This window comes from Taurulus bubalis (assembly GCF_910589615.1).
Source record: "Taurulus bubalis genome assembly, chromosome: 15".
Classification (NCBI taxonomy): domain Eukaryota; kingdom Metazoa; phylum Chordata; class Actinopteri; order Perciformes; family Cottidae; genus Taurulus; species Taurulus bubalis.
Genome location: NC_136603.1, coordinates 25,501,735 through 25,517,118, shown reverse-complemented (window position 1 = coordinate 25,517,118; position 15,384 = coordinate 25,501,735). Strand labels below are relative to the sequence as shown.

The 15,384-nt window shown below is 44.7% G+C and overlaps 1 protein-coding gene across 1 annotated transcript; it reads left to right on the top strand.

Annotated features, from left to right (window-relative positions):
* Positions 1-342: 342 nt before the first annotated feature.
* LOC306747964 (uncharacterized protein) lies at positions 343-11,870 on the top strand. Its single transcript, XM_079231071.1, has 7 exons — positions 343-592; positions 808-874; positions 4,837-4,942; positions 6,382-7,428; positions 8,696-8,759; positions 10,934-11,058; positions 11,586-11,870. Exons 2-7 carry the CDS (start codon positions 830-832, stop codon positions 11,615-11,617), a joined length of 1,419 nt encoding a protein of 472 aa, XP_079087197.1. The 5' UTR covers positions 343-592; positions 808-829; the 3' UTR covers positions 11,618-11,870.
* The last annotated feature ends 3,514 nt before the right edge of the window (positions 11,871-15,384 follow it).

The following is a 15,384-nucleotide window of genomic DNA, read 5'->3' as shown; positions in this document are numbered from 1 at the left end:
GTGTGTGTGTGTGTGTGTGTGTGTGTATCTGTGTATCGTGCGACGGTAGCCCACGCGGAGAAGCGTATTCTGTCGCGCGCTAATTGCGTCACAGCCCACACAACTCACGCCCCTTGTAGAAAGTACAGAATGTACACAGAGGACGGCTCTTACGCAACATGCGCAGCGTGTTCACACCAACGCTACATTTAGACACGTAAAGTGAGCGAGCAGCAGACCACAGACCCCTCACCGAACCCTGCAGAACCACAGACCCCTCACCGAACCCTGCAGAACCACAGACCCCTCACCGAACCCTGCAGAACCACAGCACGGTCCCATATTCACCGTAGTGTCAAAAGAGAGGCAAGGTGATCCCGCTGGCTTGGGTCGGGAGGGGGCGGAACTCCCTTTCATGTGTGAGCTCCATAAAAGCGTGTTTTAAAAGGAGGCAGATCCACGTCCACGCTGCCGAGACCCGACCTGCCGCTGAGACCCGACCTGCCGCTGAGACCCGACCTGCCGCTGAGACCCGACCTGCCGCTGAGACCCGACCTGCCGCTGAGACCCGACCTGCCGAGAAGAAGCGCACACCCTTCCTACTTATCGAAAGGTAACAGCCACATGTTGTCCCCGTTGCGTTCACAGAGCAGTCCTCTTGGCTGCAGGCCGAGACAAGGTCACGCGTCACCAGAGCTGTCTGTGGAGGTTGTTGTGTCGCAGCTCTGTTTTTCTTGCTCGGTGCTGATGGAAACTTGCTAAAGTTCCACGTTGGAAACATTTGGTGTTGGGGAGGCTCGTCTTGATTCATGTGTACTTGATGTCCAGCACAGGCAGGCTGTACGGAAAGATGGCGGCTTCCTTGCTGAGGATAGGACGACTGGGCTGTGTCAAGGTAACCGTCTTTGCTCTCGGCTGCTCGGTGCTTTGCATGTTTCTCTTTCCTTCATTGACGGTGTTGGAGGAGAAGCTCCAGCAGGCAGTCTGCTGGAGCTTCTCCTCCAACACCGTCAATGAAGCCGCCTGCTCAACAGTGTAAAGAGCAAGTGGCGCACTGGGATCTGGCCTTCTTTAAATGCTGCTGGGCATGTTCACTTGGAAGAGTCTCATTTGTGTCAGAAATGGATTCAAGGCTTAATGTTTTTAATCACTTGCACCACACTGAGCTGTGAGGTCATTACAAACTCGGAACAACCCAACCTTTCAAAAGATGGAGCCGTGTCCGGTCCTGGGGAGATGTTCATAAATGATGCACAAAACATGTCAATGTGCTGGAATGGTGCAATACAGCATACAGTAGATTTCAATGTAAATATCATATAGCCTACCGTTGACTCCAATAAGAGCATACGATGGTGAGAACATATGGGAAGCCCCAAGACTCTTTGAATTATAGTGCGTCATGTGCAGGTGCAGTAGCTTCATCAACACGTGGGCCGTTCTGAAGGTGGGAACATCTTAATCGTGAACTACATTAGAACAGGGATCCAGCAGAGACACCTGGGGCTGTTTGTCATAAGCTTAGCAGCAAGACTGGTTTGTCTCTAAACCCAGCTCGGGTGTCCTGTAGAAATCCCCTTCTTGCCACTAGAGGTGCTCATATCGGAGGTTCAGCTTAAACCTGCTGCACACCTGGTGCTACTGAGCCATAACTATTTACTATCGGGGCTCCCTGGTGAGCCATGGTGACCATCAAACTCTGAATGTGGGGGTGTAGAGCAGCGGTCCCCAACCACCGGGCCGCAGTCCGGTACCGCTCCGCACAGAATGAATGAAAAAAATGGCGGAAAGATGTTTTATTTTGGAAAAATGACCGGATACATCAGTTTGTGTGTCTGCACCCCAAAAATGAAACTATGTTGTTGGTTCTCTTGTTCTGGATTCAAATCAATGCAGACTATCTGAGATCGCCCAAAAGTCCTGTTTTACGCAGTAGACTGGACTAAAGGTTTAAGTTATGAGTAGACTGGACTAAAGGTTTAAGTTACGGAGTAGACTGGACTAAAGGTTTAAGTTACGGAGTAGACTGGACTAAAGGTTTAAGTTACAGAGTAGACTGGACTAAAGGTTTAAGTTACAGAGTAGACTGGACTAAAGGTTTAAGTTACGCAGTAGACTGGACTAAAGGTTTAAGTTACGAGTAGACTGGACTAAAGGTTTAAGTTACAGAGTAGACTGGACTAAAGGTTTAAGTTACGCAGTAGACTGGACTAAAGGTTTAAGTTACGAGTAGACTGGACTAAAGGTTTAAGTTACAGAGTAGACTGGACTAAAGGTTTAAGTTACAGAGTAGACTGGACTAAAGGTTTAAGTTACGCAGTAGACTGGACTAAAGGTTTAAGTTACGAGTAGACTGGACTAAAGGTTTAAGTTACACAGTAGACTGGACTAAAGGTTTAAGTTACGGAGTAGACTGGACTAAAGGTTTAAGTTACAGAGTAGACTGGACTAAAGGTTTAAGTTAAGGAGTAGACTGGACTAAAGGTTTAAGTTACGGAGTAGACTGGACTAAAGGTTTAAGTTACAGAGTAGACTGGACTAAAGGTTTAAGTTACGGAGTAGACTGGACTAAAGGTTTAAGTTACGGAGTAGACTGGACTAAAGGTTTAAGTTAAGGAGTAGACTGGACTAAAGGTTTAAGTTACAGAGTAGACTGGACTAAAGGTTTAAGTTACAGAGTAGACTGGACTAAAGGTTTAAGTTACAGAGTAGACTGGACTAAAGGTTTAAGTTACAGAGTAGACTGGACTAAAGGTTTAAGTTACGCAGTAGACTGGACTAAAGGTTTAAGTTACGGAGTAGACTGGACTAAAGGTTTAAGTTACGGAGTAGACTGGACTAAAGGTTTAAGTTACAGAGTAGACTGGACTAAAGGTTTAAGTTACAGAGTAGACTGGACTAAAGGTTTAAGTTACAGAGTAGACTGGACTAAAGGTTTAAGTTACAGAGTAGACTGGACTAAAGGTTTAAGTTACGCAGTAGACTGGACTAAAGGTTTAAGTTACGAGTAGACTGGACTAAAGGTTTAAGTTACAGAGTAGACTGGACTAAAGGTTTAAGTTACAGAGTAGACTGGACTAAAGGTTTAAGTTACAGAGTAGACTGGACTAAAGGTTTAAGTTACAGAGTAGACTGGACTAAAGGTTTAAGTTACGCAGTAGACTGGACTAAAGGTTTAAGTTACGGAGTAGACTGGACTAAAGGTTTAAGTTACGGAGTAGACTGGACTAAAGGTTTAAGTTACAGAGTAGACTGGACTAAAGGTTTAAGTTACAGAGTAGACTGGACTAAAGGTTTAAGTTAAGGAGTAGACTGGACTAAAGGTTTAAGTTAAGGAGTAGACTGGACTAAAGGTTTAAGTTACGGAGTAGACTGGACTAAAGGTTTAAGTTACAGAGTAGACTGGACTAAAGGTTTAAGTTAAGGAGTAGACTGGACTAAAGGTTTAAGTTAAGGAGTAGACTGGACTAAAGGTTTAAGTTACGCAGTAGACTGGACTAAAGGTTTAAGTTAAGGAGTAGACTGGACTAAAGGTTTAAGTTAAGGAGTAGACTGGACTAAAGGTTTAAGTTACACAGTAGACTGGACTAAAGGTTTAATTTACGGAGTAGACTGGACTAAAGGTTTAAGTTACGGAGTAGACTGGACTAAAGGTTTAAGTTACAGAGTAGACTGGACTAAAGGTTTAAGTTACGGAGTAGACTGGACTAAAGGTTTAAGTTAAGGAGTAGACTGGACTAAAGGTTTAAGTTAAGGAGTAGACTGGACTAAAGGTTTAAGTTACGGAGTAGACTGGACTAAAGGTTTAAGTTACAGAGTAGACTGGACTAAAGGTTTAAGTTACAGAGTAGACTGGACTAAAGGTTTAAGTTAAGGAGTAGACTGGACTAAAGGTTTAAGTTACAGAGTAGACTGGACTAAAGGTTTAAGTTACAGAGTAGACTGGACTAAAGGTTTAAGTTACGCAGTAGACTGGACTAAAGGTTTAAGTTACGAGTAGACTGGACTAAAGGTTTAAGTTACAGAGTAGACTGGACTAAAGGTTTAAGTTACGCAGTAGACTGGACTAAAGGTTTAAGTTAAGGAGTAGACTGGACTAAAGGTTTAAGTTAAGGAGTAGACTGGACTAAAGGTTTAAGTTACAGAGTAGACTGGACTAAAGGTTTAAGTTACAGAGTAGACTGGACTAAAGGTTTAAGTTACAGAGTAGACTGGACTAAAGGTTTAAGTTACAGAGTAGACTGGACTAAAGGTTTAAGTTACAGAGTAGACTGGACTAAAGGTTTAAGTTACGGAGTAGACTGGACTAAAGGTTTAAGTTACGGAGTAGACTGGACTAAAGGTTTAAGTTACAGAGTAGACTGGACTAAAGGTTTAAGTTACAGAGTAGACTGGACTAAAGGTTTAAGTTACAGAGTAGACTGGACTAAAGGTTTAAGTTACGCAGTAGACTGGACTAAAGGTTTAAGTTACGCAGTAGACTGGACTAAAGGTTTAAGTTACAGAGTAGACTGGACTAAAGGTTTAAGTTACACAGTAGACTGGACTAAAGGTTTAAGTTACACAGGTCCTGCTGTCCAGTCACATGTACAAAGCCAGAAACTCAGGCTGGCCCAGTAATTCCAGTGTAGTTTGTTGCTTAACAACCCAATGAGTCCTGCCGACTTAAAGTATACATTCAGATAGTCATTGCTCCTTTTGCAAGGTAAGACGTGTGTGTGTGTGTGTGTGTGTGTGTGTGTGTGTGTGTGTGTGTGTGTGTGTGTGTGTGTGTGTGTGTGTGTGTGTGTGTGTGTGTGTGTGTGTGTGTGTGTGTGTGTGTGTGTGTGTGTGTGTGTGTGTGTGTGTGTGTGTCAGTGTTTGCAGGCTGAGAGCTGGATTTCTCTAAACAGAGCACCTGCAGCTGTAGCCCTCAGCACAAAATCTGGAGGTTCCAAGAAGTCGTCGAAAAAGAACAGTTCGGGTAAGTTTCAGAGAGTCGCTGCTGTTTCAACATGTGGCCAACAGTTTAAAACGCTCACATTACTGTTGAGACCGTCTGACAGACATACAGTCAAACGACATTGTTGGGAACAATGTTGTAGGAAAGGTGATGCATGAAGTCATGACACCAATGCATGACATGCAGCAGCTGATTGGTCATGGCTGCAGGTAACAGCCCCTGTGTAATGTTGCTATTAGAATTAGCTGCATTTTCTGGATTCGGCATATATTGCAGATTTTTGTATGTGTCTTTACAGGATACGAGGTTGACGACATTGATATTTGATTACTGATTTTGAAAAAACAACCTCTGGAGGGTCTCTGTCTTAATGAATGTATTTAATTGTAAAAAAAAAATTGCAGTCCAGTTGGACACACGGTCACAAAGGACATGGCTGTTTTTTGCTATCTGGTTTAAACTAAACTACATAATCCAGTCTGCACATAAAGAATGATCCCAGTCACTTCCACACAGTGAGGCATACAGCGTATTAATTAAGCACTGGCATGGTATTGGTACTCTGTATCAAAGCCCAGGTAGCTCTAATGGGACTGTAAAGGTGCATCGCTACTGCTTGAACCTCTTCCAACACCAGTGAGAATACAATGCTAACATTGACTCCATTTGAACTGATTCAGCAATTTACCCGCATTTCTATTTTCCTCCCACTTTCTTTTATTTTTACGCAATTTACATTTTTAACCACAGTTTTTTAACCAAGGTAATGTTTCCCTTCTGGCTTTCCTTCCACAGCTTTTGAAGATCACTTGACTTTCTCACTATTGTTGCAGTTACCGTAAAATGTGGGTTTTAAGCCACTACTTTTTATTTAAATATCGGTGCGGCTAATTTGTGGATTTTTCTAATTCTAAATTTAGCAGCAGTTGTAGAGACATGCGGTACATAAATGCACGTGAAATACTCACCCGAGGAGGCGCGATGGAAAACAGGTCTGACGGCAGCGGTCCTAGAGGCAGGGGTCCCAACCTAGCGAGCTAGCGCTGACAACACTGTTGTTTACTTGAGCTCAAACAGGGCAGCCTTGTGGCAGCTGCAGCTAGCACCCGAGCACTGCCACGAGAATTTGTGTATTTACTGTTTGACCTCAAGTAAACGATAGTGTTGTCAGCGCTAGCTTTCAGACAACTACCGAGGGCAGCAGGACCAGCCCCGGCTCGACACCCGACTCGGGCAGAAGCGGTAGCAGCAGCAACAGCGGCTTATAAACCGCCACGGCTTGTTTCAGATGAAATGAGACTTTTTTTCAGTAGATGCTTATAAAAGAATGCGCCTTATTACCTGCATTTTACAGAAGGTCCTTTTGATTATACTCCTTTTTATCTCATTTTGTCATTCAACCATATACATGTTTAAAAACATAATGCATATTGTCTGTTTGCCCTCCTTCGTTGTCCTAGACAAAGACGAGGCTAAAACCTACTTCGATGTAGAGAAACTGATCCAGCACAAGTCATATGAGTTTCCCAAGAAAGGATCAGTAGCAGCCGCTGCAGCAGAAGCTGCAGCTAGACCAGTCGCAGAGCCCACACCCTCTGCAGCCGCACCCGAGGCTGCGGCAACTACCCCAGTGGTTGAAGCTGCTGCCCCAGTGGTTGAAGCACCTCCAGCTGTCGAACTCTCTGAAACTGCCTCAGCGGTTGAGGCAACACCCGTTGTCGAGGCTGTTGCCGAAGCTGTTGCCGAAGCTGCACCCGTTGTCGAGGCTGTTGCCGAAGCTGCACCCGTTGTCGAGGCTGTTGCCGAAGCTGCACCCGTTGTCGAGGCTGTTGCCGAAGCTGCACCCGTTGTCGAGGCTGTTGCCGAAGCTGCACCCGTTGCCGAAGCTGCACCCGTTGTCGAGGCTGTTGTCGAGGCTGTTGCCGAAGCTGCACCCGTTGTCGAGGCTGTTGCCGAAGCTGCACCCGTTGTCGAGGCTGTTGCCGAAGCTGCACCCGTTGTCGAGGCTGTTGCCGAAGCTGCACCCGTTGCCGAAGCTGCACCCGTTGTCGAGGCTGTTGCCGAAGCTGCACCCGTTGTCGAGGCTGTTGTCGAGGCTGTTGCCGAAGCTGCACCCGTTGTCGAGGCTGTTGTCGAGGCTGTTGCCGAAGCTGCACCCATTGTTGAGGCTGTTGCCGAAGCTGCACCAGTGGTTGAAGCTGTAGCATCTATTGCTGAAGCTGCCGCTGCGGCTCCAGCAGAACCTCTTGTCGAACCTGCTGCTGAAGTTCCTGTTGAAGTTGCTCCTGAAACTCCTGCTGTACCTGTTGTGGAAGATGCTGCTGAAGTTGTCCCCGCTGAAGCTGCTCCAGCTGAAGCTGCTGCAGTAGAAGCTGAGGCTGCAGCTGAGGTCTCTGCCCCTGTGGAGAGCACCGAGGAGCTGGTGGATCCGGCTCCAGCGGTGGCTGAAGCTGCAGGAGAGGAGCTGCAGGCGGACGCCCCAGCTGAACCTGTTGAGCCGCTTGAGGGTACACGCTACAACCCCCGTTCCCCTCCCCCCACTACAACCCTTCTTTTCCTGTGGACTCTGCAGTCTACCAGCAGTCATTTTCATCACCATTTCTATGAATATACAGTAGTCGTTTGTGATGAGCGTAAAGATAAACTGTAAAGATACCTGACATCACAAACACACTTCTGTTGTGTCCTGGCACAGGTTGTTCCTTATAGTCCCTCAGTGTTGCATTCTAACCCATAACCTTAAACCATGTGTTCCCTTCTTCATGCCATAGTACTTTTAATTAGCTTTAGTTCAGCTCATTGTCTCATGTGTTTGTGCTGCTTCAGCCATCTAGCATATGATGCATGCCTTAACTGCACAGCATTTTGCCTCCGGCTTGTTGTCATGGTTCATTTCAGTAGTCTTCTTCAGTTACTACCATCTGCCTGCTTAATGCAGTCATTTCTTTTGTTGTCAAAGTCTTTTAACCTTCCTGCATAAGTAACTCTGAACTCCTCCTCCCACAATTTACTCATACAGATGTTTTATGTAGTTTTAAGATCCCCCCTTTTATTCCCAGTCTTAATTCAAAATATCTTCCAGTTTGATAGAAAAATCATTTTCAGCACATCTCCCAGATTTGTTATGGTTTTATGGAACTGTTCTGCTTGATTTTGTATTGGTGATTGTTGAACATAATGTTAAAGAAACTGTTTCCAGGTGTGAATGAGAAGGTTGCAAGCTGTTACCTTATTTTTATGTTTTTCCTCAAACTTCTCTCCTCTCCTTTTGTCCCTTACACAAGTCACTTATTTAGAAGTTGCATGTTAAAATGAATCCATGTGTGGTCTATTGTTGGGTGTATTTTGTTACGTTTAATGTGTAAATGTAAACTTGCTTTCACGGTAAAAGCACCCTGGTTGCCGTGTGTGGAGCCAAACTTGAAGATTTGTACATTTGTTCTTCGAGTTCACGGTTAAGATTTTTTGTTTAATTGTTTGCAACCTATACCTTACAGCAGCTGTGGTAATTTGTTGCCGAGCATGACCCATCACAGCAACCTTTTTAACCTGTCAACTGACTTGTACACCTTCTTTCCGATCTGAACCCTGTTCTTGGCTGCTCTGTCTACCACTCCCAGGTGTTATGTGCATGAGGGTTACAGTTCCAATCTGATTGGTTGTTTTATTTATTTGTTGGAGCCAAATGGACCGATATCCAGGCGCATGAAGTTGGTTTTGGAGTATTTTTCTGTGAAATGTGTTTTAATGTATTTGTCTTCCTTTGACTCTCAGCTCAAATGGACCCAATCCAGAAGATCTTCTTGGACTCCATACGCGAGTACTCTACCAAAAGCCAGTAAGTCTCACGAACCTCACAAAGCAGCTTTTTTTCCCGTCTCTTTCTCTCAACTTTCCAGGGCACTAACGGGTTCAGCTAACCTGTACGTAGCAGAGATTTAAAATGATCAAATGCAAGCACAGGTTCAACTGCTAAGACATGCAATAGAAGTTGGCTTAAGGTTTGCCCCACACAGGTGATTCAGATGACGGTTATATGTTCGGTATTTGGAAAACTAATAAACAACATTTGCTTCAGATTTTCAGTTCCGCTGATCACAGCTGAGGAAACTGTGTGTGCTTCAATGTCCAAAGTCGCACCTTTTTGAGGTCCATAATATCATTTTTAGATTTACATGTCTCAAATTATCGATCTCTTTAGGAAGTTGTGATGTTATAATTGGGATAATGAACAGTAAGTGGGTCATTAGTGTAAAAGGAATCGCGGGATGACTCGAGGCCCCTGTGTGTTATTCATCTAACACTGACCTCTTCAATGACCATCCAAAGCATAATGGCATGCTATGATGCTTTCTAAATCCTGACTGAAACTCCTCAAACTATTGTTATGTAGAAAATCACACAACTGGTTTGTGACTACCTTCTCCAGTATCCTAGAGAGGAAGGGAAGGTTAGAGATAGGTCTGTAGTTAGCCAACACCTCTGGATCCAGAGTGGCTTCTTAAGAAGAGGTTTAATTACAGCTACTTTAAAAGACTGTGGAACATGACCCGTTAGTAAAGACAACATTGCTTGACAAACAGTTTCTGAAGCCAGAACACAAATCGGGTTACGTACATATCAAATACCGACAGCGTGCCTTCCAACAGCTCGATTGTGCCGTCTTCGACCTTGTTGTTACGGTGCTCCGGCAGCACTCGGGAGTCAGTCTCACATGCAAGGCCAACTCAAAAGCCCCATAAAACCTCACACAATCAATTGCTTTGGATAAAATGTATTGTAATTGTGTTTCTTCGCCACAGTCCGGTGTCCGTGGGTAGCGACGTTGACTTAGCTTGATATGCTAGCTTAGTAGCTTGACGGAGTTATCCATGTGTGTCCTCCTGGCGTTCTCACGTTTTCTAAAGTGCTTCATGTCCCTTACTCTCGTATCTGTCCATGCTGGATTGGTCCACGTTGATTTAAAAAGCAAGCATGGGAAGTAAAATACGGCGTTAGCACAGATTTTCTTTTTTTTTATGTTGTGTACTTCTGTATCCAGCAGCTAGCTTAGCCACACCTTCCTGGTGTAGCTTAGCCGTCTGCACAGAAGCTCAAGCTGCTCCTTTCACGCCAGTCTGTTGTCTTACGGTGAGGTCTGGCTGATCTGGGACCAGGTGATTCACCTGTAGTTTCTCCACCAAAGGTCTTCTCTCAAACGGGTGTTGGAGGAGAGATTATACCGAGTTAGCATTTGGTCTCTCCTTTGAAGAGCAGTGCTCACACGCCGCTGTCGTGTTGCTATCATGGGTACCTCGTCTGCCTGAGGAGAAGGAGAGACGGGAACGCGCAGCCTGGGGCCAAATGAGACTGAAGTCTGTTGTAGGACACTGATTGGATCACAGGTTTATATCTTTAATCAGTGATTGGATAAACTGCTATTAGACCCGTCTTTCTTTGCGCAGATATCCTATTTTACAGATATTACTGGGTGTATTCCATAACTGAAAAACACAAATATTGACAATTTGTATAATTTATTAATATTATTAAATAAAAAAACTGGATACACGCTTTCCGGGGTAGCAAAGGCCGTCTTTTCCTTGGCTCCTTCTCTGTGGGGAACCTGCCAGTAACCCTTGGGGAGCTCAAGAGCAGACGGACTGGGCCGAGCCACTCGGCATGGGGTAGACATCACATTTTGAGATTTCATTCAATTTCCTAAAATAATTGCAGAATCTATAAGTGCCATCCAATTTGGGAGTTGGAAAACAATTGGGCTGGACCAGGCTCTATGTGACTCCTCAATAACACCCATTTCCAACATCTTTCTCACTTTGATGGTCTCCCCTTTTGCCTCTGGGATGTGGTGACTACGTCATGTTGGATCCCATTGTAGGTCAGAAAACGCATCCTTGAACTGACTGAACGTGTACTGGTGTGTTTGTGTGTGTGTCACGGCCATATAATGCACTTATTGTGCGAGAGAATGAGATGGAGCTTTGTGGTTACCTCGTCTCTGTCCTCCTACAGGGCTACTGGAGGACTGGTGGATGCAGGGTCAGAGTACGAAAAGGCCTTGGCAGAGGAGGTAGCGAAGCTCCAGAGACTCTATGGTGGTGGAGACCTCGCATCTTTCCCAGAGTTCAGATTCACAGGTGAGTGAAAAAAAACAACATATATATATATATTGATTCATGGTTCTTGTTACACCGCCATAAGGTGGCTGTGGCTCATGTGTAGAGCAGTCGTTCTGCGACCGCAAGGTAGGCGGTTTGATCCCTGGTCTCCACATAGTTCGCATGTTGAAGTGCCCTTGAGCAAATGGAACAGTTGCGCCTCACGGCAGCACTCTGTTCCTAAATTACTAGGGATGTATGGGAAAAAATATATAGTATGACTAATGTAATAGTTTGAATTTCCCTCTGGTACAGAAGACCTATTCCTAGTTCATGGGTAGAATGCTAGAACATGTACCTCCTGTTCTCAGGGGAAAAGCCCTTTTGCTTTAAATGTTGTGCTGTTTTTACTGATGATCAACTGGTTTGACGTTTCAGAAAACGTTCAATCTGAGTAGTCTGTGACATGAAGACTAGCCCAAGTAGCATTAGGGACTTGGACAATAGAAAAGTGAGTACATAATCAAACTTGCACTGAGTTCATATCTCTACTTTCTGTTTTTCAGAGCCCAAGTTGGATGAAGTTACCCAGAAGTGAACAGCAGCACTTTGAAATAAACTTTTCTTATCTTGCCTTTTCCCTGTACATCTGTGTTAACAGTCCGCTAAAAGTCAGTTACAACCAACCATCACCTCTATCTTTGTATGTGAGAATAGTTTCCATCGCTGTAGCCATATATTTTATGGGAGTGGATGTACATTTGTTGCAGACAAACTCGAATTTAGAGCTGTGAAATAAGCTTTGTGTAGATTGATCCATGGCTGAGCTGAATGTGAATTAAAACAATAAATTCCTATTTGTTGTATGCACGTCTCTTTCTGCTGCTCTTGGGGAACATCTCAAGCATCACTCGGTCCCAGCACTTGGCATTTTATTTTAGAACCAGAGGGACCTCCATTAAAGGCGCAAAGCTGAGGAAGTTCTCTTTTTTTCTTTTTAAACAGGAAGGAAGGACGTTTTGCAGTCGCTGAGCTACAAAGTGAGATTCAATAAAAGAACAGCTCATTGTTTGATTATGTATATACTGTTGAATTGGTCTTAGAGCAGAGTGAGCAATTTAGTCAAAGCAACATTTTAGTATGCTGTGATTCACAAGCTTTAAGACGGGAACCAACAAGTGAGGGGCTTTGTGAAATCTTGGTTATGAAGTCAAGTTAACAACATGCACTTCCTGTTATCACGCAGGAGATCCACGAGGAAGACGAGACGATAACGTTAAAGTCTAGTGGAGGCGGTGCTAAGTTTGGACTTTAAAATGAAAGGAAACTAGAAGCGGAAGGTGGCAGTAATGAAACATTCCAATTGCTGTAAAACATCAAGAAGGTGATTCGCTTCTTTGTTCATCTCTGACCATCTGAGCCGTTTCTCTCTTTGGAGAACGTGGACAGAAGCTTTGAGGGGAGGTTTCCTTTCTCCAGTCCACTGTAGTCCAGAGACCCGGGTCACCGGAGGAAACACCCGGTACTCATCCAGTTGGATTCCCTTTGAGATCAGAGGGAGTCTTTCTGCTCGTGTTGGTTCAGGCCTCGCCTCGCTCGATGGATTTCTCTATGTCCCACAGTTTGTTTTAGTATCTACGAGTTGGAAATAAATCACTTATACTTTCTTCACTCTTTCATCTTTGGTTGCCCTGCATGTGCATATCAATATTAATGATGTTGTATACTTACACCAATATTATCCTACCTTTAAAACCTGATTTGTGTTTAGCTTTCAGCTGTAGGTCCTCAGACCCTTATACAGTACGAAGGGAAGATGGCAAAAGATGGTCTTGATCCCTCAGCCCTAACTATGATTATTGTTATGGTGGCAGCCCAGATAAATGAATCGTGAAAAATGTATAGATTGTCGGGGATATATTTTGTATTCAAAACAATGACAATAATCCTAGTGATGGCGAGATGAAGCTTCCTGAAGCATTGAAGCTTTCCATCCAATTGGTTCGCTCATGGGCCGAAGCTTCATGGAGCTTCATTTGCTCTACTGCGCCACCAAGTGGACAATACATGTAAAACAGGCAGTGATCATAACGACACCATGGCTTTGGTGTGTGAAGCTTTAAATTGAATGAATGATGTTTGTGACGCCAATACATATTGTGTCTATCTTTATGATATATTGGCGGGGTCAAAATCAAAACTCGAAACCAATTGGGAGAGGGTTGTGATGTGACTGTGGGTCAGTGGTTAGAATATCCAACTTTCAGTCAGAGGATCGGTGGTTCGAGCCTCGGCTCCGCTAGTCCATGTTGATGTGTCCAATTTTTTAAGTAAAAATAAGAACTTTTCTACAGTGCTGGGCTTTTTGAGACTATTTCGCCTGCTTTATAAAATACCCTTTCACAGGCACACATGAAGCTGTACAGAGAGGAAGGGGGAAATCCATTGGGTTTCGCTGCCCCTTATATTTCAAATCGCACGGCAAACCCACGAACCATTTTCTGAATCAGTCACGTGGTACGGCCGGCTCAGAGGCTTCGAACGTCACCGCATACGTCATCGACACAAGCCTCGATACGCTTCACCAAAATCTACCTGATTACTCGACACGCGCATCGAAGCCTCGACACGGAAGGACACAACACTAAATAATCCTGTTAATATTTACAGTAATAACAGGGTTCTTACAGTCATGGAAAACCTGGAAAAGTCATGGAATTTTAAAATGGTTACTTGACCCTGAAAAGTGATGACACTTCCTCTCATTGATGACACTTCCTCTCATTGATGACACTTCCTCTCATTGATGACACTTCCTCTCATTGATGACACCTCCTCTCATTGATGACACTTCCTCTCATTGATGACACTTCCTCTCATTGATGACACCTCCTCTCATTGATGACACTTCCTCTCATTGATGACACTACCTCTCATTGATGACACTACCTCTCATTGATGACACTTCCTCTCATTGATGACACCTCCTCTCATTGATGACACTTCCTCTCATTGATGACACTTCCTCTCATTGATGACACTTCCTCTCATTGATGACACTTACTCTCATTGATGACACTTCCTCTCATTGATGACACTTCCTCTCATTGATGACACTCCCTCTCAGTGATGACACTCCCTCTCATTGATGACACTCCCTCTCATTGATGACACTTCCTCTCATTGATGACACTTCCTCTCATTGATGACACTACCTCTCATTGATGACACTTCCTCTCATTGATGACACCTCCTCTCATTGATGACACTTCCTCTCATTGATGACACTTCCTCTCATTGATGACACTTCCTCTCATTGATGACACTTCCTCTCATTGATGACACTTCCTCTCATTGATGACACTCCCTCTCAGTGATGACACTCCCTCTCATTGATGACACTCCCTCTCATTGATGACACTTCCTCTCATTGATGACACTACCTCTCATTGATGACACTTCCTCTCATTGATGACACTTCCTCTCATTGATGACACTTCCTCTCATTGATGACACTTCCTCTCATTGATGACACCTCCTCTCATTGATGACACTTCCTCTCATTGATGACACTACCTCTCATTGATGACACTACCTCTCATTGATGACACTTCCTCTCATTGATGACACCTCCTCTCATTGATGACACTTCCTCTCATTGATGACACTTCCTCTCATTGATGACACTTCCTCTCATTGATGACACCTCCTCTCATTGATGACACTTCCTCTCATTGATGACACTCCGGCCCAATCCCAATCTCCACCCTAAACCCTCAGGGTCAGCTGCTAAGCGGTTGAGTGTGAGAGTCTGTGAGGGCTTGAACTGGTGAACATGAACAGCACTTTGCTGCAACATATCACGTGACTACATAAAAAAATAGTGTACAATTGTGTATTTATTGTTTACTTTTTATTCACTGATTTGAACGTTTTCCTCACGAGATGAGAAGTAATTTTAAATGATCTATTTACTCGTTTTCAGTAAGGCCGAGCACCTCCTTGTGGCACCGGCACCCAGTGGCAAGCGTGCGGCAGGCGTCGGCCAGCCGCCGAGTCTGCGACGTGTCTGCGGCGACTCGCCGGCGACTGCGACGTGTCTGCGCAGGCGTGACGAGTTTGCGACGTGTCTGCGGCGTGTCTGCGCAGGCGTGACGAGTTTGCGACGTGTCTGCGGCGTGTCGCCGTTCAACAGCGGCAAGCGAGCAGCTGACGGAGAGCCATAAACTAGGGTTAAAGCCTAGTTTATGGCTCTCCGTCGTTGAGCATTCGAAGTTCTGCGTCGAGGGACCGTGTTGCTCTGCAATTACCGCCATGCCGCCAGGGGGTGTGCCTGTGTGGCTGTGTGGTTTCAGGGGTTTTAGC